Here is a 23,319-nt window from a genome sequence, read left to right as displayed (position 1 = left end):
GATATCTAAAATTCCAGATGGACCTGATGAAAACCTAGGATGAAGTAAATATTTTCTATCCACTAAAACATTTACATAATTTAACTTCAAATTATATTGGCGATAAGAAAACTTCACAATACAGGAGTTCACGTAAAGCGTAAAAAGAACAATATTTTTGTGTTGACTTATTGCATTTGCTACTTAAAAGGGATTGATTTCAAATTTCAAATGTCCATCTAACCAAGCAGATCTTTATTTGGACTTTGCCACTACAAGATTAGGCCTACTGCTAATTTTCCTCTAGTTGAGAAAAAAATGAGTGAGCATATACTGCACTTATATTTAAACACGGTAGCCAGACAATCTGAAGACCAAGAATTGTACGTAAATTTTGTTGAACGGGAAAAAGACGGTGAATTGCACTTGAATCTGGTTTAGTCAGAGCAGTTCCGTCAATTTCTATGGCCAAGCCTTCATTCATTGATGGGCTTCAATTGGTTCTCTTTTTACATCGTAAGGAAATCGTGATCACCAGCGGCAATTGTTGCCGAAACGATTACGGTATTGCCGAGACCACCAGGACACAGGTGTTTACGTGATCACGGGAGAAGATCATCAGTGTTTGCTATCAAAAAGATTTTTTTTTAGCCTCTGTACTGGCTCCGGCCCGTAGGCCGTAGGCTGGAGACCTCTGTTCTAAACAATTACTTTAAAAAAGAAAATGAATTACTATTATACTAATTGATTGTTACGAAGGTCTCATTTCAATGACCTCTAAACGATTGTTGTTGGATAAAAAAATATATTTATATCATAAGTATCTTTTAAACACTGCTATCTAAAATACAAAAAAAAATACTATCAAAAAATTACAATCAGTTTGTTTAAAATTAATTGTTAAAAATTTTATAATAAATAATTGTAAATCTGTCATATTTTTCAAAACCTTTTCCTGGTCAAGACTAACTTCCATGCTAGGAGGCTTGAAATATTTCAAAAGACAGGTTAGCTTTCTTAGAACGAGGGAAAAGAATTGAGTTAAAAAACTGAGGTGTCAACATAACAGTTTTCACATTGCAAACGGGTGGAGCGCAATGAATTGGACAATCACACCATGCAATTGTAGCAAAAAATACTACGATATTTTTCACTTCCAAGTCTCTCGAATTCAATAGAATACTGACTGTACTTTTTCCTTGAAGATGCCTGTTTGAAATACTAATATTATAGCGAGTGTCAAAAACGTAAAATAACGAAAACCCAAAATATTAACATGTTCAGCACAATTGTAAGTTAATTTTTTTCTGACCCAGTTACATTAGAATAACTAAGTTTTGCATTAGCATAACCAAATATTATTAACAATCTGTGAAGTGTGCAACAGATGCATAAAAATTTGAATACATTTTAATGTGTGAGAGTTACAGTTTAGACGAACATTTTTTATTACATGTTCTGTTAGACAACACCAGTATAAGTGTTTGATTTTTTAATAATTTAAACCATTACAGTAGGTGGAATACTCTACAAAAATGTCATAGAAAGCCTGATTAATAATAATCTTAGTAAAGTTTATACAGGAAAATATCAATTTGGAGATTTGAGAAGACTGAAGCACAAGAAAAACACTAAAAAAAGAAAATAAGTTTCACCATAGAAATAAATTTAAAGTACAAAAAGTAGCCTTGCCAAAAATACTTCTACGCCCATAATAAGTTTTAGAATCATCCACACACAAGTTGTTTATGCAATTTGAAAATTACCACTTAGCTAAAGTTCAAAGTTTTCTTATAGTGTGTTTTGGGAAATAACATAAAAACGCATTGTAACTCTTCAGAAAAAAAACCAAAAAAATAGTTAAACTAACATCAGATTGGTCAACTAATAATGTGTGAATCCTTTAGATTCTGAGTCAGTTAATACCAATCTAGAGGGAAACTGTTAAATTTAAACCTGTAAACCTGACACAATTCATCCCCAAATAAATAACAACTGTTTAAAAATAAAAATGTGTTAGAATAAAAAATTATAGTTTTTTTCACACTTGTCAACTTGAGTCAACTCATAGAATCTAGTCAACAAAGCCAACTTATGGAATTTAACTGTTGGACAGCTAATTACAAATTTACTCATGATTGGCAATCTCTATTTTAAAAATATAAAGAAAACAGTCTTCAAATATTTTTTCCAAAACTGAATGTTTTTGAAGACTTAAAAAAACGGTTTAGTTTCGTATTGGTCAAACATAAAATAACATTTGAAATTATCAACCAAGTAAAACAGTATCAACAGATTAAAACATAAAAGTAAAATATAGCTAAAGACTTCACCACGATGACTATTAAGCGAATGTTCAGCTTCAAACGTCTACAGGAGTTGGACAATGTTCCGTGTGGTGTAAAGCTGTCAGTGCATCCTAGCCTTCGGACAAACAGACACGAATGGTACGGGCAGCAACGCAACGCTAGGGGCGAAAGCTTAGAAGAGGGTAGAAACGGAGAAGCAGACCAAATCTGAAATATATCGACGAAACTTACAAACTTGCTAACACTGTGAGTAGGTCTTACATGGCTCTCTTGGTTCAAAGTGACTTCTTCAACTTTAGTTTTGACCTGAGGCATCCACGGAGGGTCGACCACGGGGAGAGACTCGATACCGATCTTGGGGGAAGGGAGGGTGAACTCTATCCCTGGCGGGGGGACCTTGAACGTAACATGAGCTCCATCCTCCATCCTGGGCCACACTTGGTACCTCAGCTTCCACAGAACTTGGAACCTGCGAACAGAATCATTGGGATGAACACAAAGAGGGCACAAAGGTGGAAATGAAATTTATATTTTTATGGAAACTAGGAGCAGGGCCAGATTCAAACATAGACGACATACACCGAGGCTCTGCACCACGATTACAATTTGCAAAGTAATGTATACATACTACGTTTAAGTAATTTAGTCGTAAATTTTCCAGTGAAAGATGCTGCCGTGACCTTGAGACATGACAAAGATGGCATCACGAACGCAGGATATGTTGACAATGGTGCCGTGACCGCAGGACATCCTGTCCCTGAAAGTCAGAAAGGAAATAACCCTTCCCGTCCCAACCTAAAAATACAATCCCGTCCATCCCTAAAACTAATGGTGCCATGTAATATGTTCTGTACATAACTATACACTAACACAAGGTTGTAATGTCAAGCATTTTCTTGATACCTGAGGATAGCGTTTATCCGCACAGCTGGGTCTTGGTTGTGTAGAGCGTGTTGCATGAGTTGAGAGGCATGACCAGGAGATCGCACAGCTGCTAGGATAAACAGGGCCGCAGCGCTTGCTGCAACCTGCAAAACACAGTCATTTGAATCTCCCAAAGTGTCCAGCGTTCCATTAAAAAAATTCTAAGACGATTCAAAAAACTATTTGGGTAAAAACTACCGTAGCAGAATCCGGTGGTTGTTAAAATATCCTGCCTTGAAGAGTTACCTTACCTTACTGCTGTGACCTTACTAAGGAGGGTTTTTTTTTGCCTCCCCAACAATGCACCTTCATTCTTCTCAATATTTGGCTTTCTCCCAAGTTACTCCTAAGGTCTTCTGCCCTTTGTTTTTTACATCTTAGTTTAGGCCTTCCTGGTGTTCTGGTTCCTGCAGGTCTCCCTACTTCTTTAATAAGGGTGTTGAAGGGTTAAACAGACTTAACGTGATCAACTCTAGAAATCTATTCGACTGACCTCTTGGTTGGTTTGCAGCAGCAGCTCCCAAGATACTGACAACATGTCAACAAACTGATCCTCTGTCATGACAACAGCGCCTTTCACCAACACTCCTAGCATTGAGTGGAACACGTCCCTCACCTGTGCATTAGATGTGATTAAATTAAACATTAAAATTTAGGATTTTTGTGAGGATGGCAGGCTTAGCTAAATGGGCAAGAGTCCAAACTGGCAAAAGACACAAAACTTTACACTATTTAGCACAACAATTTTGAATATTTCACTGTCACTGACAGCATTGCCAACTAAGGAAGGTATGAGTTGAAGAGAAGAAGAGAGAGCTTCTTGTATTCTTTTTGAGTATTCTATTCTCCAATTCATACCTTTCTTAGATGAAAATAGTCTCAGTTATAGTGAAATATATTGTTTTATAGTGCAAAGTTTTGTATTTCTTTTTTATTGTTTGCTTAAGGACTATGGCATCTTTACCATTTAGGTAAACTTGCTATATCCTCACAAAAATCTTAGAAACCTAGGGTTTTGTGCTCCATGACACATCCTAAACCTTAAGTTCTATATTAGGGCGACTATTGTGGAACATTTTCCATCACAAGTAAAATAACAAGTTTTCACGACGATCCTGGATCTATAAGCTAACAACCATCTTCAGGGTTGAAAGGACCTAAACAATTAGTGCACAAGCTTTGTCTGAGTTTGTTTGCTAATCTTGTTATATTTTAGGTACTTTCTAAACAAAGGACAGGATCTGATAACAGAAATTTTTTTACAATAATCCATCTAAAAACATAAAATACATTGTTCATGGTCAAAAATTGACTTATTCAAGAGATGGTTCCAACCAATTTATTCTTCGTGAAATAAAAATTATCAACCTAATTCTGCAAATTGTAAAAACAAATAAGAAAAATCAAACCTTTAACAAATAAATACAGGCTTTATGCAGTGTTGAATCATTTCACTATTTTATATTTGTAATGAATTTTAATTTACCTACATTAAATGTTACTTTGACTTTTGATCTTATTTTACTAAAATGCTATTGGAGTTATAATTTATTTTTATTTTTTTATTAATGTAAACCCAAAAATTTCAAATACCCAAAATGCTACAAGAGTTATGTTATGTTGACAACTAATTTTGGGTGTAGAAAATAAAATTAAAACCCCTCTAAAATATTTCTTACCTGTGTTTTAATGTATTTCAAAATGTGAGGGTAGTCCTTCTTTTCTTCATTTTCTTGTTTTTTCTTTGAGTTAGTCTGTTCTTGGATCTTTTCATTTTCTCCCTCATTCATGTCTTTATTAGAATCTTTTGGGCCATCTACATTTCTGTCGATTCTGAAAATTGAACTTTGTTGATTAGAATTAGTTATTTTGATAGAAGAAAACTAAAAAAATATTAAAATTCGTTGTTGTAGCCCCGGAACTGTAATATATAAAATATTTGGTTTTACAATACCTTTATCAGTTCCAAAAGTAACCTTCGTCAACGTGTTACAAGTTTCGGCGAGCTGCCATTGTCAAACACTTCATTACAGGAATATGTGGATCCGCTTGAATAGCTTCGTTCTCACAACACATTACACAACAAATAACATTTACATACGACACGTACGACATAAAAATAAATACTTTTAGTTTGATAAGCCTATCACGAATATACACCATTTCCGGTACACGAGCGGGAACAGACTCGTGTAGTCTAGTCTAGAGATGTAGTAACTAGACATGAATCAGTTATAATATCAAAGATAATGAGGCTAGATAGTTGGGTGGTTGTATTGCTCCCCTAACAACTTTAAGGTTGCCGTATCAATCCTGAGAAAAGTCAGTAGCTTTTTAGTAATACGAAACTGGGCCCAGCTGTCTTTAATTATTGGTCTTTTAATAAATAGTCTTGGCTAATTAAACAGCTGATCTTAGTCAGTACCAAAGTTATACAGGGCATGTCACTCTATTCTACACTCACCTTTCATTTATACTCAGCTTAAAATACACAAGTGTGTGTCTCTGTATTGTAAAGTGATAAAAACATTATTAAATGTATGTATAGTATAGATAAGTAAGTAAAAATAAATACAGTAACGCATAAAAATATTGTAAGAATTTAAATTTAAATAAAAACTAAGCTCTTCGGTCAAACTCTTTGGCAAGACACCACTTTTGTACCGGTATGCTCTTGACCCCTCGTTTTATCAATAAATAATTTAATTGATTAAGAACCAACCGATCCTTTTTGGAGATGCTGTCCTTACGTCGTACAGGCGATGCGTTAGTGCTTGTCTGCTCGCTCACTTTACGACCTCGTTTGCCATCTTTCTTGCCGTCATCAAACAACTTCTTCTCCTGACCACTGACTACACCGAACTCTTCACCGTACACCTAGAGTTTAAACACATTTGTAAAATATTATAGAAGAATCTCCTTATGAATAGTATTAAAATGATGTACAATTTCGACAATCTTGGCAAACATGTAAAAAAGTTCTATTATTGTGGGAGGAGCTTTTTGAAAATCCTGTTAATGCAAATCATGTGAATCTTATTGTTTTTACCAAACCTCCCCTAAGTAAATTACGAGAGTGAATAAATGCAATGTACAATCTTTTTGTTATGAAAAAGCACAATTTACATAACTGATTTTTCTTATTGTTTCCTCTAATTTTGGTAGATACAAAGTTAACTAACCATTTTCAATGCCCTAATCAAAATCCACGACTAGAATGCCAAAAATTAAAATCAGTGAAAATTTTTGTGACCAAAAGAGACTATCTGACTTCAAGGCGGTTTGATGAGCCTTTCTTGTCACCTGTATAAAACACTTCTACAGTTTGACGTGACTTGCTTGTCATGACCCAACCCAGCGGTTAAGGCATCTGATTACGAATTAATATCTTACACTAGTACTGTTTAAAACACTTTGTCCATTAGTTGCTCCATTTTTACAGCTGTTCCCAATTGTAGTGAGTGCGACGGACAAATGTATTGTTTCCAAACATGAAAACTATGAAAATTCTATACTAAGGAGGGTTGTGAACCCTTTAGAGAACCATTTAGTTGTGAATATTGACCTGAAATTCCAGTTCATACCCTCCTAGGTATTTTTTAATTCTATTTTGATGATGAAATTATGAATTCGATCATGACTAGCACCAACACTTATGCCAGACAGCAAAGGGCAAAATGAGAGATGGTTTGGTGTAATCAGGAAAAACACTATAGCAGAGTCCTAAGGGGAAAAATCCTTTCCTGAAGGGTTAATTATGGTTATTGCAAAAGACATTTGACTATACAAACATGGAATTCTTCCATTCACCTTGTCATCACCAGTGAAGAAGAGTAAAGAATATTACCAACCTGTCTCACAGCTTTCATCAACCGAGTAGCTGCTCTCATGTGACGCTTGTAGCAAAACGGATGGCAGAAAGATTGGTGAGAACAATAATAATTAAACGAGTTTGCCATCTGAATCATCACCTGCAACAAACCCGTTGTTAGTACGGTAGAACCTTACTACCGGCTAAACAAAATTAAAATTTGCAAGTACACATGAACTCAAGTTGGGACTCAATATTTCAGTTTTCTCACATGACAAATCAGCAATATGATTTTTTTTGTAGCAAGGACAATTTGAAAACCTCTAAGGGTTAAATTTCTCGGTTTAAACTTGTGCTCATATTTCTCTTAAACCTACCTCTAAAGTAGTCCTATATTAGGGCAAAACATTGGTGTTTTATGACTTTATTGTCTATTGAGTCCAAACCCTAGACTCTTTTGACGGTAAGCTGGCTGAACTGTATTCCATTTTCAAAAAAATATAATTGTCACTTTGCTTTCAGGTATTCAGCCTTCTTACAACAATATTATTTCGCAGCCTGAGTAGGATCATGTTTATGTAATGAAAAGTTTATGTACCTTGAGCCAAGGTAGATGAGAACTTGTGTCGTCTGCCTCATTACTATCGCTGGGACTCTCCGGAGGCTGGTCGTCACTCAGTATCCCCGGAGACTCTTCTCCACTCACTTCTCCGCACACTCCCGGCTCCGAAGTGTCGCTACGATCTGACAACGAACTCACTTTACGTTTTGACTGAATCGAATCTGCTCTTTTAACTATAAAACATTTTGGTCAGGATTAAAACTCGTTACAGAAGCATTTCCATATTTAAATTAGTCATGTGTGGTTTTTCAAACTCGGGGTTTGATTTAAGAGGTTTTGTTTGACCGTGTTAAAAGAACAGATGTAAGTATTTTTAGTGGTAGATTTTATGCACACAATTTTACACACTTCAACTGCCATCAAACTATTAAGCTGGTGCATCTTAAGCGTTTTCACTGTGCGATGTATTTCAAATGTGCATTGATTTGTTTAAATGTGGCATCTCAACTATAGGCTTAAGCTCACTATGATATTCTACTGGCAATGATGTGGCTAAGATGACAAAATGATATTGATGGCTACTTCTGTTCTTGTACATAGCAATGTAAACGTAAAATATTTCAATGGTTTTGCAAATTAATATAACACTAATGACATCATGAATATTCAGCAATTCTACAGTAACTATGCATAGAGATATAAACGGACACACAGTAATCATAAATAAAGCAGACAACAATCTAAAAACGTTTAATGGAAAGAAAATTGTGACTAAAAGTGTACTGTATGGGTAAATGAGAATATAGCTTTTAAACATGCCAAAATACAAAATAAAAACTTTAAATAAGAGGGTTGTCTTTGAATCTCTATCGTTGTCTCTATCTAGCTCCCTTTGCAGCTGAGCAAGCTACTGTTTGAATCGGAGACCAGACAAGTTATTTACTTCATTCTCTATCTCTACTATTGTAGTTGGTTCCATCCCCTATAGGACAGTTATTATTCTTTTCCTATTATTCAAATGTGAGAAAATTGACAATCCAGAGTCCTGCCAAGTATACATGAAATTTTGTGATTAAATTTCAGTAATCTACGTCCTCTGCCGCTATTGCATTTTGAAAACTTTGACGAGAATAATCATCTCATAGGGGTAGCTCTAGAATGTATGAATAAGAAACACAACGTTGGTCTCAGATTTGAACCAGCTGCCTCCGCTACAACATGAGCCCAAAGGAAACCTTGAGTTACAGACAATCTTACAGACCTAGACCCGGGACCGATTTTCTTTTTTGTTTTGAGGTTCCCAGAGGCCAAAAACACCCTCCGTTCAAATTCTATATATGTGAGTCCGTTAGCGCGATAACTCAAGCAAAAATTATCCGATTTCATGAAATTTGGTATAAACTTACGTTTATTTGAACAAGTTCGCAAACCAGCATGATCGGAATATGGGAAAGGGTTTTGTGGGGTAAAAATTGGGTTTTTCCTATTTTTGACCCTAAAAACATAAAAATTCACAATTTCTTTCCGAACCATTTTGTAGACCTTAAAAAAGAAATATATTTGTAGGTATATGAAGCGTTGTTGTATGCCTATCATTTACAAAGATAATTTAAAAAATACTAACATTTTAAATTCACGTGTTATGGAAAATAAATAAACTTTGGTAGTTTGCATGTTTATATATGGATATATTTTAAATCAATTTTGGAAATTTTATTTATACCATACATCAAAAACACCCCTCAATACCTTCCCTGTAGCAGGAAACCTAAGTACTCATTAAAATTACTGTTATTTAAATAAGAAATAAATCCGACAATTTTAAGGGAATAATTAAATATAAATCCAGCCAGGAAAATGGAAATTTGCTTAGTCTGCAGGTTTTGCTGCGGCGGGAGTATTTTAAGTATACTCAGTCAAGATCAAAGTGAAATAGGATTAGGAAACTTTAAAAGAACTGTAAGAGCAAAGGAGGAAGTGAAGAACACGTAAGATCAAGGTACCTAAAAGAAGGATAAGAACAAAACAGAATGAAACAAAGAGATCTACTACAAAGCTTAAAAAAGCGAACAGGAAAACAAAACAGCAGTAACTCGTGTATGACTTACAGTCACAATCTAGTATATCCTTGGCGCCTTCCTTGGTTCCCCGTCGCAGTTTGAGCGACCGACGTTTGAAGGAGCCAGAAGTAGAAGTGGTGGGGGGAGCCGTAGCTGTGTTAGAGCCAGTGCCTCGCCGCAACAGGAAAGGTCGACCTTGAGGCCCTGTCCTACGACCTTTTTTATCATCCATCTGTTCTTTCTCCTCTCCCTAAAAAAAACAAAATGTCTACAATCTACTGTAACTTCTAAATATGACACGCCAAAAACATCGCCTGGGAATGGACCAGAAAACTCATGCGGAATAAAACATGATTTGCTTGACTCAGTAAGTGGAATTGTCATATTGGTCGTGTAAAAACACCGATTATTCTGTCAGAACAATCTGTTAAATCAACTATTTTTAAAATAATAGACATTCTAACCTAAATATGTGTTTCTCATTTTGCAGCACAAAAAAAAAAATAGTTGATTAATACTACCTATTACAATGGATTGTTCCAATAGTAAAACAGGTAACTAACATTATATTATACCTGTTTGTACAGAATAACTTAGGACGATTCAATATAATCTCTTTTAGCCTTGAGGATAAGAAATGCTGGAGTGAGCTGGTCTAGTGAAAGACCACGGAGTCTCGATCCCTAAGGTCTTGAGTTCAAATCCCGCCAAACAAATTATTTGTTTGTCTCAGGACGCTAGGCTCCGCAGGTTTTTTTACATTACTTCAGGCTAGGCCTAGGAGTTGTGGCAATATCACTGAGATAAAAAAAAATCCATTGATGATTTGTAAGGATTTTAACCCGGCACCTCAGTGACTGAAGTGTTGTGCTCTACCACTAGACCTACTCCCCAGTCCCCAGTCGGCAATCGCCAATGGATTTTATCTGTGTTAATGCCGAATCTATCCAGCCTTAGTCTGAACCGTAACTTTGATTTGTCTTTTATTAACATAACATTGTACATTGTCTTCAGTTGTGTTTATATTGTACATAGCCTTAAGTTGTGTTCACATTGAACGTAACCTCTAGTTATGTTTACCTGAAGTGTAACCGTCGTGTTGCTGCTTCCTTCCGACTCATTGTCCGGTTCGTGAAGTACAAAGCTGATTTTTCTCTCAGAAGCTAAACCTGCACACAACATTGGTGAGTAGGGGCAAGTCAGTGAAATCCACAAACCCCTCAACTCAAAACCGGAGATATTATCAAACAGAGAGAAGGTCCGAGGAATCCCAATAAATTTTATGCGAAGAAGGCTAAACTAATAGTATTTTGTCAAAGATTTTATTTATGAAATCGTTTACTGGTGTGCAACAAATGTCCTAAAACCCTAAATTGTTTTTTGATTCATAGTTGCTGACTTTAATTTTTAATTTTTACCATTATTTGTAATTGTGAGCAATATTGGAGTAGATGTCGTAAGTATATTGACAATAGTCTTTACTTCTAATTAATTAAACAATCTTTTAAATTAAAAATCACAACTTTACATTTTGTTTGTTTACATTTTTAAGTGGGTCAATTGTCTTCTTTCTCAAACATGAGGTGAATTGTTTCTTTGTTATCATGATATGAAAATGAATAATAATAGTGACTCTGTATAATGTTGAATAGGACTGAATAGTCAGACACTTTATACTTTAATACTTTTGACTGAAATGGTAAAATCAATCATTAAACTAATAACAAATGTGAAATGTGTTGCATGAGTTTAAGAAAATATAAGTTTTAGTGTCATGATTGTGTGTAGATATTTAATATTCTAGTACTGTTTTGGCTATTTCCAAATGAAATAGCATATCAAATGTAAGATTAGTCTATTTAAATTTTTTTAGTTAACTGTATATCAATAAAAAGCAATCTAAAAGGCTAAAGTGAATGCCTAAACTAAAATACTTTCATGCCTACTTTCTATTTGAAATAATACAACCAAATTAATCTCCTAATAGGTACAACCAACAATACATTGTCAGTACGATGAAACTAATATATAAACTGGACAAGACATGATTCAGCTAACTAGATATTGCAATGAAAAGGAGGAATATTACAGTTCAATTAATAGAAAATGTTTTTAAAAGCCGTAAACAACATTTTTCTTAAGATGTTTAGTATGTTGATAAAAATATTGGGTAAATATAATTATTTATGCAAATCTAATTTTCAGTAAACTTGTAATATTCCTCCTTATCTTGGACTCCTATGAATTACTACAATTTACTCGTATGCAGAACACTAAACAACACAAAAGCTGAGACAGTGCTCGGTTATTTACAGCGAATCTTCATCGACGGTTAGTTACTCAATCTTTCCGTGGTTGATATTTACAAAGGCTTTGTGAACTATTAATGAAGGTTTTGTTAATGGTCATAGATTAAAAAATGTAGACTAATAATTTATGAGGATAATGAAACGTTAAAAAATTGAAATTAGTTTTCAAATTTCGACTATTCTTGTAGGTATCATACTCCCTAGCTAGTTTGGATTTGTTTTAGTTTTAATCACACAAACAAAAGAATCCTAACCTGTAATTCCAATACTATGTAATTGCTTTATTCCTTTATTTATATTCATAAAATACTTTATAGTTTACAAACTTTTTGCACGTTATGTGTTTTTGAAGTGTATCCATTCATTTTTGTATTTTCCTGTAAGGGTTTGGAATTTTTAAAGTCTGAAAATAGGTCTGGTCCTGACATTTCCAAGTGAGATGGATTCAACTGTATATTCAAAGAGTTTATTAGCCTCTGGATTACATACGAAAAATGGTTAACAATACCTGCATTTACCAATCCTTGGGTGATGTAGTGTCATTTCGGTTCTTGGGTTGAACCATCATCAGGTCTACAAGAAGTTACAAGGCCTCACTTCATTTGGGCGTTAGCAGAGTTCAATAAATAACCTCTTGAGACATCAGGATACATAAGTAACAAACTGAGGACTTTTAACTCCTTACACGCCAAAAGGTTCAACTCAAGAGCAAAAACTAGTTGCCACTACAGAAAAGATTTAAACTGTGCACTTTACTCTGCGATAGCAAAATCCGCAAATAATTCCGACAATTAAAATCTGCAAGAATCGTCAGTCTATCTTGTCTGGCGAGTGGAATGTGACGAGTGGCGTGCTGTGCGATGCGGCCTGTCTACGTGAGTGTACGGCACTAGCTAACAACTGTACTGTACCAGCATTCGATGGCCGAGGCGATAAGCTAGGTATAAGAATACTGCTGGAACGACACCGCTCTCCTGGCACATGTAGGAACTGCGGACTGGACGGAACGTCTAGCGAACGCAGACTCAGCGCAACTAGACACCCCACCCACTCATTTGACTATTATAAACTTGTGAATAGAGGAAAGTGGGGAAAGTTTATTGGAGAAAGTGGTGGTGTATTACAACATATGCAGTATCCATGCATCGGAAATTCCACGAGAATTTCAAATCTCAGGAGAATTTCAAATCTCACTACCAAAATATTACAAAATGTTTGGTTTTGAGATTCAATCGACATGTTTCAGGGATATGAAACATGAAAACGAAACTGCCATCGATTTTCGGCTGTACATATTTACCCCTATATGATTGTTCGAGTTCATCTTATAATCATGTTATCTTGACCAGTGTCAGAAGTTAAATTTATTTTATTTTTTATAGCATTGTAAGATGTTTCGTGTTTAGGTTTTAAGATTCAAGATTTGATACTTGATTTTTAAATGTTTTGGTTTTGGTTTTGAGATTTGAAATTTCTGGTTTATACCGTCACTAATACAAGGAACTGGATATTTTAGTGTTTCCTGTACCCCTCAATGTTTCTGTGTTAAGTCAAATCTGTAGAATGTACCCAAGCTGAAAATATTACTACATCACTAACTAGCATGTATATTTTTAAGAAACATAATTTACTCATTATTGACTGTATTCATGCAATGTACAGCTTGAATATTATTTGATTTTGTGACAGTGTTATGTTAACCTTTTTAAGCTAACCATATCATATAATCTTCTACTCTGCTAATTGACCGGGTTTAAGGAGTTTTTAGTCAATGTGTAATGCATTCCCTTACATGAATCCTATATATTTATAGGCCACGGTGTTTTTCCGTGTCACAACTCGACAATGGCTGAATAGATATTTTAAATGGCATTAAAATAAGTTAGATCTTCTACAATGGAGGTAAATGCACTAACGTCCCTGCGGTAGACAATGGTGAGCATTTCCACACTGGAAATTTTACGACACCACACGTTACAGTCTAGCCTTTAAATCAAAGAGTGCATAATGTAGAAAAATTTATTATAAGCCAAGCTGTATTTATGTGAGGTAACAGGTTAAATAATATTGAACTATACTGTCTACGATAGGGACAAGACTTGGGTTGGTCTAAACTCCACAAAAACGTACTAAAGCTCTGGGAAAATGAGACATACACCAAACAGAAATATGAATCCACATACAATTTTTAGAAGGATAAAGTAACTCAATTAGTATGAAAAATTGGTTTTTGATCTGTAACCAAGGCTGTTATGTTTACATAACAGATTTAGTCAACTTAACAAGCATACTTGATCTTAAAGATTGTTTAAATTTATAACAACAAATAGAAAAGTGAAACTGCATGCAAACCTTGAAACTGACATAAAAAGTTAGAATGAGACAAGGGAAACAATATTAGAAAAAAAAATTGGTAGATATTAAAAAAAGAAAGATCAAAGATATCAAATGAGGTATATCGCAGCTACACCTACCATGGCAAAAATACAGGAGATAAAGGATTAGCAAACATTTGATTAGCAAAAATCCTGCAACTACAATTTTTTGTTTCTCGTTATAGGGGAAGAATTCCAACACCTTGCAGTAGCTATCCCCCAATTATACGACAATAGAAACATCTAAGTTTCCGGATCATTATACGTCGGATTGCTAAGAGTCTGCTGTATATTGTATCATGAAAATACTACCCAGAGGGAACAAGGGGTCAAGCCTTCAACTGTCTCTTATAAAATGTTTGTTCAAAGTTACTTTGCCCCTTTTTTCCTTTTGGCCCTTCATTTACTAACAACTTCCCTACATCTTTCTGTAAAGCATTGAATTCTTTCAACTCTGTATGGTTTAAACCAGAGAGGTTAATGCATGTAAAAAATTTACTGAAGGTATCAAAGTCTGAACTGAAGACTGTACTGAAGGTATTAAAATTAGCTGGCCAAGACAAAACGATAAAAAACGACCATAGGATAAATAATGGTTACAAACCATTGGTGATTTCCAACTTAAATTAAAAACGAATATCAATTATCAATCATAATAAACTATTTAAGATGGGGACGCCCCTATGTAATATAAAACCCTTAGTTCTAAGTTTACCAAAAATATAAAAAAGGACAACTAACAGGATCAAAATGCTACAATATTCTACACAGATAACCTTCGTTGAACATAATCAATCTACGATTTTCAAACTCCTTAAATCATGCTCATTATCAACAAAATGCTTCAAATACTTGTAAAAGCCATTCAGCATGCTGCAAAGTTATAACATAATCATAGATTCTTAACATTATACAGTACAGTCGTAAACCAATAACCTTCGAATGCCCCACGGTGCAAACTTCTTCAATCCTAACGGTTGAGTCCTTAGTTTATTTTACCACTTACAATAAATCTCCAAAATAAATAGCTGAGGCAACTACAGTTTATATATCCAGGTTATTAAAAACTAAAAGTCCATCAAAATTTGAATTAGGTTGACACATTTATAAGAGAAAAATACCCATAAAAGTCATGCAATGACTCTCATTGAAAGAGTAAAAAAATTAGTGATCTTAAAAAACAGTTAAAGATTACAACACAAAAAAGATGTTAAAACACAACAAAAGAGAGAAAAATTGAAAAAGAAAGACAATCTGACAAAAAAAAACCTTAAGAATGAAACGGTGTTAGTAATGTGGATCAATGAGGAAAAACTTTTTTTAATCGACTATTTCTTATTAATGTTTTTTTTATTCTGTTAAATAACCCAAGGGTGTTTTAAATTATTGATCAGACGAACACAAGATTTTTCTCTCATTAATCCACCTTTAATGCACAACAATAAAATATTTACAATTTCTCAAGGTACATTTTTGTTTTAATTGAATGATAGAACGAGAAAAGAGTTTAGCATAAAGTTGGCCAAAACAGATTACATGTTCTTAAAATTTCAGAGAGTATTTATTATCTTTCTGATTAAAGTTATTAGGCAAATCTTTATAGAAGACTTAAGAAAGCTTAGGAAACTGTAGATGATTTCCACAGATTTTCTAAAGGTATTGTTGATTCTCTCATAATCAAAAATCTTTAGGTACTAATCCGGTGAATTTGAAAAAAAGAAAAGTTAAGCATTTGTAACTTTTAATGGACAAGAATTACTTTCAAAAGGTTGCTTTATGTGTAGGAACAGTGGTAAACTAAACTATAATTTTGTCAAAGAAAAACTAAAAATAAAATCAGTAATCTAAAAAGGTGAGCTTTACTGTAAAATCACTGAGAGTAGTTAGTCAATGAATAACTTCATGCATAAATCTTTGCTTTTCCATCATTTGCTCTTATTTTGCAAAGCTATCAAGGAAATAAGTTTCATTCCCACAAACCAAATTAAAGTTTGGAAATTGTTTATTTAAAAGATTGTACGTATTTTATGCAATATGAAAAAACTAATGAATTAGGCTCATTATTGTAAGTTTAAGAACTGTACTGTTGCTTTAAACATGAGTCCTGCCCCATTGGGTGGAATGTTCTAACCAAACTACTGTATCGGTTTAAGCAAAATTTGACGCACAAGAAGTTGTATTCAAACAAAATCTATCCAGGGAATCTTAAACTAAACAGTTAACTTTTTCTTAAAGAGATTGGCGGTTTCTTTAACCTAGCATTTGCACACGGGCCACTGAGGCCTGAAAGCAAGGGGTGAGCCGGTACAGTCCAAGGGTGAACCATGAAAAAGTAAAAATAGTAGTAGGTACCAGGATCCGAACCAACGACATCGCTGCCTTTGGTCCGAAGTCCAAGGTGCTACCAACTGAACCACTAACTCTCTAACTCTGCATTCTATTCGTCAACCTCATTATCATCAATATTTTAACACAAATATTCATCAAACATCGTTTGTAGGAGACAAAAACTTATTTCCTTGATTACATCATAGACTAGTCGAGGAGGCAAAATGTAAAGGACAGAAAGGCGTTACCCGTGATGCCAGTGACGGATGACCGGGGGGAAGACTTAGCTCGGACTCTTTTGTCCCCCGGAAGTTGCAGCAGCTGGGGGCTCGTTGGGGCATTCAGGGAACGAAGGCTCAGTGCGTCTACCACATCACATCACATACAGTACAACACACTTATAACTACTGCACCATCAATTACCTCAGTACATGCTATTGTAGTACACTCCCTCCTATAGTACAGTCCCGCAAACTCAGCGGGAGGAATAGGGTGAATTAATTTTTGCTATTTTAATATTTTTCCTCGACAAGGTCATATGCACTGTTATATTTTGTATTCTTAGACCAATATATCTCTTGACTCTTGGTGTCAAGATTGAGAAATTATCTTTGGAAATAAGTTAGATAATTCCACCAAAGGGTTCACCAAGGGTTGCTTGGGTTATAAATAACACTGGCGTGCAGGTGGACTGCCGAGTTTGTGGAACTTGACTGAATTTGATAACAGTAGAGAAATCCTTAAATTTTATATTGCAGACATTCTGTTGAATGATAAAACTATTACAGCTAGAGCAACGTCCAAAAATGTAGATAAAGGGGTGAACCGCTTCATCTAGCTGGATCAATACATGAAAGAGTCGTTGCAGTGATATTTTCTGTAACCAATAGGAGCCGAGTTCAATGTTGTCAGACAATAGTTCAGGCTAAGAGAAAGTCATGAGCCGTGCTGCAACATTGGATTTGACTAAACTAAAGTTTAGGTAAATATTTTAAGATTAAGAATCACAATTAAGTATAATCTGGTAGAAGTATAAGACTAGGCAAATAGATGAAATAATTGTGTATAGAATTATCAACAAGTTAAGGAATTAAAAGAAAAGACTAGTAAAGGGAACCCCCAACTTATTATCATCATTAAATTAAAGAGGTGACAGAACTGGAATGTTTATGATTTAGTAGTTGACAGAGTCAACAACTTCCTAATTTTATAGAAAGTTGTTCAGACCTCACACTTGTCAAAAATTGTAATGACTGCTGAATTATTATTCCTAAACTAATCTCTCATTATAATATTATTAATTTAGGCCTTAAATTTTAATAATTTCTAGTCTATTAGAAACATGTGAATAAATTACAAGGAAAAGTGTGTAAAAAGGATAACATAATTATTCTACTTGATATTGATTTTAATTGTTGAAAGGTGAATTTTAAAATGTGCCACTACACTAAAATTCTGATTTTGTTAAGTTATATTACATTAAAGACCAAAAATAATACATCTTTATTTTTGAACCTAAGTCCTACTATACCAATTACGAAGGATTTTGAAAGGAATAAACAAAAATGTGTAGGTTTGTGTAGAAGTGAATTCTAAACAGATCTTTCTGAAGGTAAAACGGGGCCGACTTCTAATTTTTACTCAGCCGAGACCATTTCCACTCCTTCTATCTAATGCCCATGTGTTGTGATAAACAACAATGGTTGGTAAAAACTGGATTGTTGGATGTGTACGGAACTAACTGGTTACTTTCTGGTATATTGTAGGCTGCTTTGAAATTTGTCAAGGCATCTAAAAGATTTTTCAGATACATCATCTATAAGTATAAAAGAGGATGTTTGTATATATATATATATACTGTATATATATATTTAGCAGTGCCACGAAACTTGGTACATACGTGTAGAATTTCATGGAATAGGTTTATACACCATCAATTTTGTGATCCGTCCAATCGGCTCCGCCCCAGTGGCTCTGGAGTTTCCCATGTTAACCTTATGAGAAATGGAATTAATGAATCTTAACAGCAGCTGTTTCAATTAAACAAGTTGGTTCTGTTCTATGATGTTCAATAGCATTAAAGTTACAAGGATTACCAACAGGGTGCAGCACTATTATTTCTTTTACATTTATGACAACAGCTAATTTGCAACCAAAAGGTGAGTGAGCATAGCGAACGAACTTCAACCTGGAGGCGAGTTAGCGTAGTGAACGAGCTAACCTGAAGGCAAGTGAGCGTAGCGAACGAGCTAACCTGAAGGCAAGTGAGCGCAGCGAACGAGCTCCAACCCAAAGGTGAGTGAGCGTAGCGAACGGGCTCCAACCTAAAGGTGAGTGAGCGTAGCGAACGAACTTCAACCAGGACGTGATTGAGCCATGCGAACGAAATCATCTTGAAAATTAAGAAGTTAAACGGGGTAAAGCCCGCGGGTTACAGCTAGTTTTGTATAAAGAGTTAAGCACAGATGAACATATTCTCACGGTGCAATGGAACTTTTTGATTACAATTGTGTGTTTTGATTAGGTGTTCCTTCTTCCTGAATTGCACAATGAAACTTGTTTATTGTCATCAAGACAATGATGAAATCCAAAGTCTTTCAAGTGACATGTAAAGATATGAATTTATTTTCTTCCGTTCCTATAATGTAAAACAAGACAATTGTATTCAAGTGACTACTGTACACAGCACTGACTGCTCATAACGTTTACCGATCACCCTAGACGTTTACCGATCGCTCACCGTTTTCTACAAAATACACTAATATGGCTTAAAACAGTGTTTAAACCATTAGACCGATGACAGATTATTACAAGTACAGAAACATCAGATACTTAATTGGGCTTACGGAAACATTATTTTACGGCTACCATCCTAAGTGTGTTGATTTTTACTTTACAACTGAATAAGCACCAATGAAACAATCCAGTAATCACAAACATTGTAGTGTGCAAGTGTGCGTGTGTGCATGTAAGTGTTACCCTTTATCCCAGTCATGGATGACAGACGACGAGAGTTTTGTCTTATCAGTCCAGTCACGCTCCTCGCTCTCGGTTTCTCCCCACCAGCTGATCCTCTTTTTTTGAAAGCATCTACCCAACAACATCCTTCAGTTCATTAACATCCTAAACTGGGTAATATGTTTTTTTTTAAATAAACAAAACAATGTGTGCAGAATTTGGTAAAACTATAAAGCACACTGTATAATGAACACAAAATACAGTAAAAAAATTTGATAAATCAGTTTAGATAGAGCATTTTTATAAATAAAGGCTAATGGCTCAAAAGGGGAAATTTATTGGTAAGATACAATATTTCTAATACAATGGAAAATACAGCAACCACATCGGCCAACATTCGCCCATTGGTGTACATCTTAATAGGTAGTATTTTCAAAATATAAAACTGCACATATACGTCTTCAAAAAATTATTTCCTGCAATTTTGCAGACGTTAACTGTCCACAAGAACAATAGAATAAAATAACTTAAATACTAATTCAAATAATTTTCATTTCCTTTGAAAGAAACAATAATTTTTACACTCCTGGAAACAACTCAGTAGAAAAGTAAAACATCGAGAGGTGGGGATAATTCTTCGTTACGTTACACACAGCATTCCCAATATCCTCAAACTACTCACACATAACGCCAAAGGGGGTACAAAGTACACACACATGCTACACGAGGGAGACATGTACTAAACAACTAACTAACATGCCACAACGTAGCTGTGAATGTTACGGTTTGGTGCCAATGGTGAACTTAGGCGAAACCTAACTGTTGCGAGTATCATAAAATAAACTGAGGAATAACCGACACTGTTGAAAACCAAAAGCGAGACGAAAAATTACCATGAATTGTTAAGTTTACTGGTTTTACCAGTAAAAATGAAATTAGTCTTGAAACTTACCAAGATCCGTTTAATGGGTTATTTTGTCTTCACACTAGATTTGATAACCACAAAGAATGGTTAACTATGGTATGTTAAATGTTTCTTTGTGAAAACTAAATAATGTTATCATGTGTTTAACTTTAGTTACAAGTACTGAGTGAAGGTAAAAGAATCATAGACAAAAAGAATTAAATATAGACCGTCAGCCGTGCTGCGGTTACAATAGGTTCTGGCGCACACCCCTGGGAGTGCCATGTAGTTCTGGCGTACGTGCTATGTAACTACACGGCGCTCCCAGCGGTGTGTGCCAGAACCTATGGTAACCATGGTAACTGCAGCAAGGCTGGCAGTCTTTAATTATTTTTGTCTGTGACAAAATTCACTGTAACACTTCTTGAACGGTGAAATTTATGAGTTCAAATTTCAAATGCAAAATTATTAATTCATAAACAGGTAAATTACTAAGTTTTAAAATTAAAATCCCTTAAAAAATGCTTTTCTAGAAGAGAGTTTGTAATAAATAATGAGAGAAAACAACAGACTCATAAACAAAAATGATGTATTTTTAAATTTTACCTTTTTCTACCTATTCAGTTTTAACATTACTTGTGTAATGAGTTTAAGTTACTTTGCTCTATAACTGGCAGAACTCTAGTAAAATCCGTAAACTACCAGAAAAAACAAATTTTCATTAAATATTATGTTTTCTGTTTGGTAAGGATGAAAAACATTTTAGCACCAATACTGGGATTAATATGTTTTTCAATTACACTACAAAAACATAACCAATTATTTTACAGGAATAATCAACAAATACGACAGTTTTCATAGAGATATTAATTCAAAGTTAGAATTGTTAAACATGGTGTATTGGTAGCCTTGTTTAGCACCTCTTACTTTGGTGCTAAAGGGTCCGATCCCCAGCAATTACCAGTAATTACCAAATTGTTATGCACTTGGCTAATATACAGGGTGATTGATATAAGTGTGCCAGCCGTTTTATTCGAAAACTATAAGAGATATCAAAAAAAGTTAAATGGTAAGTGCCTTGGATTTTTTATTTAAAAAATTGTAGTCAAGTCAAAAAAAATATTTTAGCCATCATTTTTCCAATATGGCCGCCAACTTTGATTTTTATTAAGGAACACCCTTTTATGATTTTTACTATTTTTTATTTTTATATTTATTTTTATTCCTTTTTTCTATTTTATGATGTATTCTGGTAGAAAATGTAATTTTAAGACAATTTTATTCTTGTGATTTTTTTTATAAACCTAACCGTTTCAAGGATAATAATGGTTAAAGTTTTGAAATTTCTGCATGAGAAAGAGTTTCGATAAAGGCCTAAGCAAGCATGCCAGCTGTTTTATTCGAAAACGATTCAAAATTCCACAACTTAAGCCATTATTAACTTTGAAACGGTTAGGTTTATGAAAAAAATCACAAGAATAAAATCGTCTTAAAATTACATTTTTTACCAGAATACATCATAAAATACAGGGTGTTCCATAAGAAAAATCTAAGTTGGCGGCCATATTGGAAAAATGGCGGCTAAAATAATGTTTTCGTCTTTACTACAATTTTTTAATAAAAAGTCCAAGGCACTTACCATTTGACTGTTTTTGATATCTCTTATGGTTTTCGAATAAAACGGCTGGCACACTTATATCAATCACCCTGTATATCTTCAACCTGTAGCCTTTGTATATGCATGTCAACAAACACAAAAACTTACTTCCAACAAATAAAATCTATTTACAAGATTTTTATGTACATTCCCGACCAAAAAGATTGGTTGCATTCACCAAATTGAAACAGAAGAAAGAAGTAGGGTGGGATTCCACTCTAATTCATTCTTCTGAAGAAGCCCCTTCCTTAATAGGGCAAAAAATCAAGTTTATAGTGTTGTTAGCTTTCTTTATATTTAAATTACCTGATACTCTTATCTAAAGTAAGTTAGTCGTGTATCCATTCCAATCTTTATCATTCCTAAGCCAGTTGCTTTTCCCTCCAAAAACGTAATGTATGACTTGTTCATTTGCTCAAGAATGGTTATTATTACCTTACCACGAGGATTACAGTAATCGCTATTTCCCTAAAGGAAAATTTACTGAAATTTTACCAAACAATATAAAATTTATTGGAGTCCCAAACGTAAATGAGCATAGAATCATGACAAATATAAATAATGGTATACTTGAAAATTTCTAAATGGGGGTATTGAAACTAGCAAAAAGGTGATGGTTGTAGCTTGAAACGACAACGTTTTTCAATTGAACTAGTGCGAAATTTAATGAAGTTGAGCGAAAAAGTTAAATAGTCTTCAGACCATGCTTGAAATGACAAAGTTTTCCAATCAACAGTTCAAAATATCAAATGAAATGATAAAAGTGCAATCATCCCTAGACTAGACATCATTCATAGTTGGTTGTGAATGATTTGATAATGCTATATGGTTGGATAGTAAATATTAAGGGATATGTTATTGTTATAGGAACCCTGCAAGTTTATGTGACCTCATACACAGTATACTTAAAACATGGTACAACTTTTGAAATTAAAGGATGTTTTAATATGAGTTCAAGTGTATAGAATATTACAAATTATTTTTAATACAGTGAATTAAATCATGAACCATTCAGAATAAATTTAAATCAATAAGGCTATCTTTAATATATAGTATTTGCCCTTGAAATTGTTTTAAATAGTGTTGATGGTTATTGGTTTCCCAAAGGTTATTAGATAATTCCCCCCCAAAAAATTCACATCC

The 23,319-nt window shown here is 34.3% G+C and overlaps 1 protein-coding gene across 1 annotated transcript in view; it reads right to left on the bottom strand.

Moving 5' to 3' along the window:
- Window positions 1-23,319, bottom strand: part of LOC128991485 (protein unc-80 homolog) — a 113,086-nt gene that overhangs the window by 37,521 nt on the left and 52,246 nt on the right. The window contains exons 32-41 of the mRNA XM_054414405.1: window positions 16,906-17,022; window positions 10,726-10,814; window positions 9,694-9,895; window positions 7,622-7,818; window positions 7,064-7,183; window positions 5,935-6,089; window positions 4,892-5,045; window positions 3,706-3,828; window positions 3,192-3,316; window positions 2,550-2,757 (exon numbers count right to left, since the gene is read on the bottom strand). Coding sequence (XP_054270380.1) covers window positions 2,550-2,757; window positions 3,192-3,316; window positions 3,706-3,828; window positions 4,892-5,045; window positions 5,935-6,089; window positions 7,064-7,183; window positions 7,622-7,818; window positions 9,694-9,895; window positions 10,726-10,814; window positions 16,906-17,022 — 1,490 coding nt within the window. The remainder of the gene's footprint in view (window positions 1-2,549; window positions 2,758-3,191; window positions 3,317-3,705; window positions 3,829-4,891; window positions 5,046-5,934; window positions 6,090-7,063; window positions 7,184-7,621; window positions 7,819-9,693; window positions 9,896-10,725; window positions 10,815-16,905; window positions 17,023-23,319) is intronic.

The sequence above is a fragment of the Macrosteles quadrilineatus genome, unplaced genomic scaffold, assembly GCF_028750875.1.
Source record: "Macrosteles quadrilineatus isolate MER2022 unplaced genomic scaffold, UCM_ALF_1.0 Scaffold_4__1_contigs__length_99947679, whole genome shotgun sequence".
NCBI classification, from domain to species: Eukaryota; Metazoa; Arthropoda; class Insecta; order Hemiptera; family Cicadellidae; genus Macrosteles; species Macrosteles quadrilineatus.
This window is presented reverse-complemented; position numbering and strand designations above follow the sequence as displayed.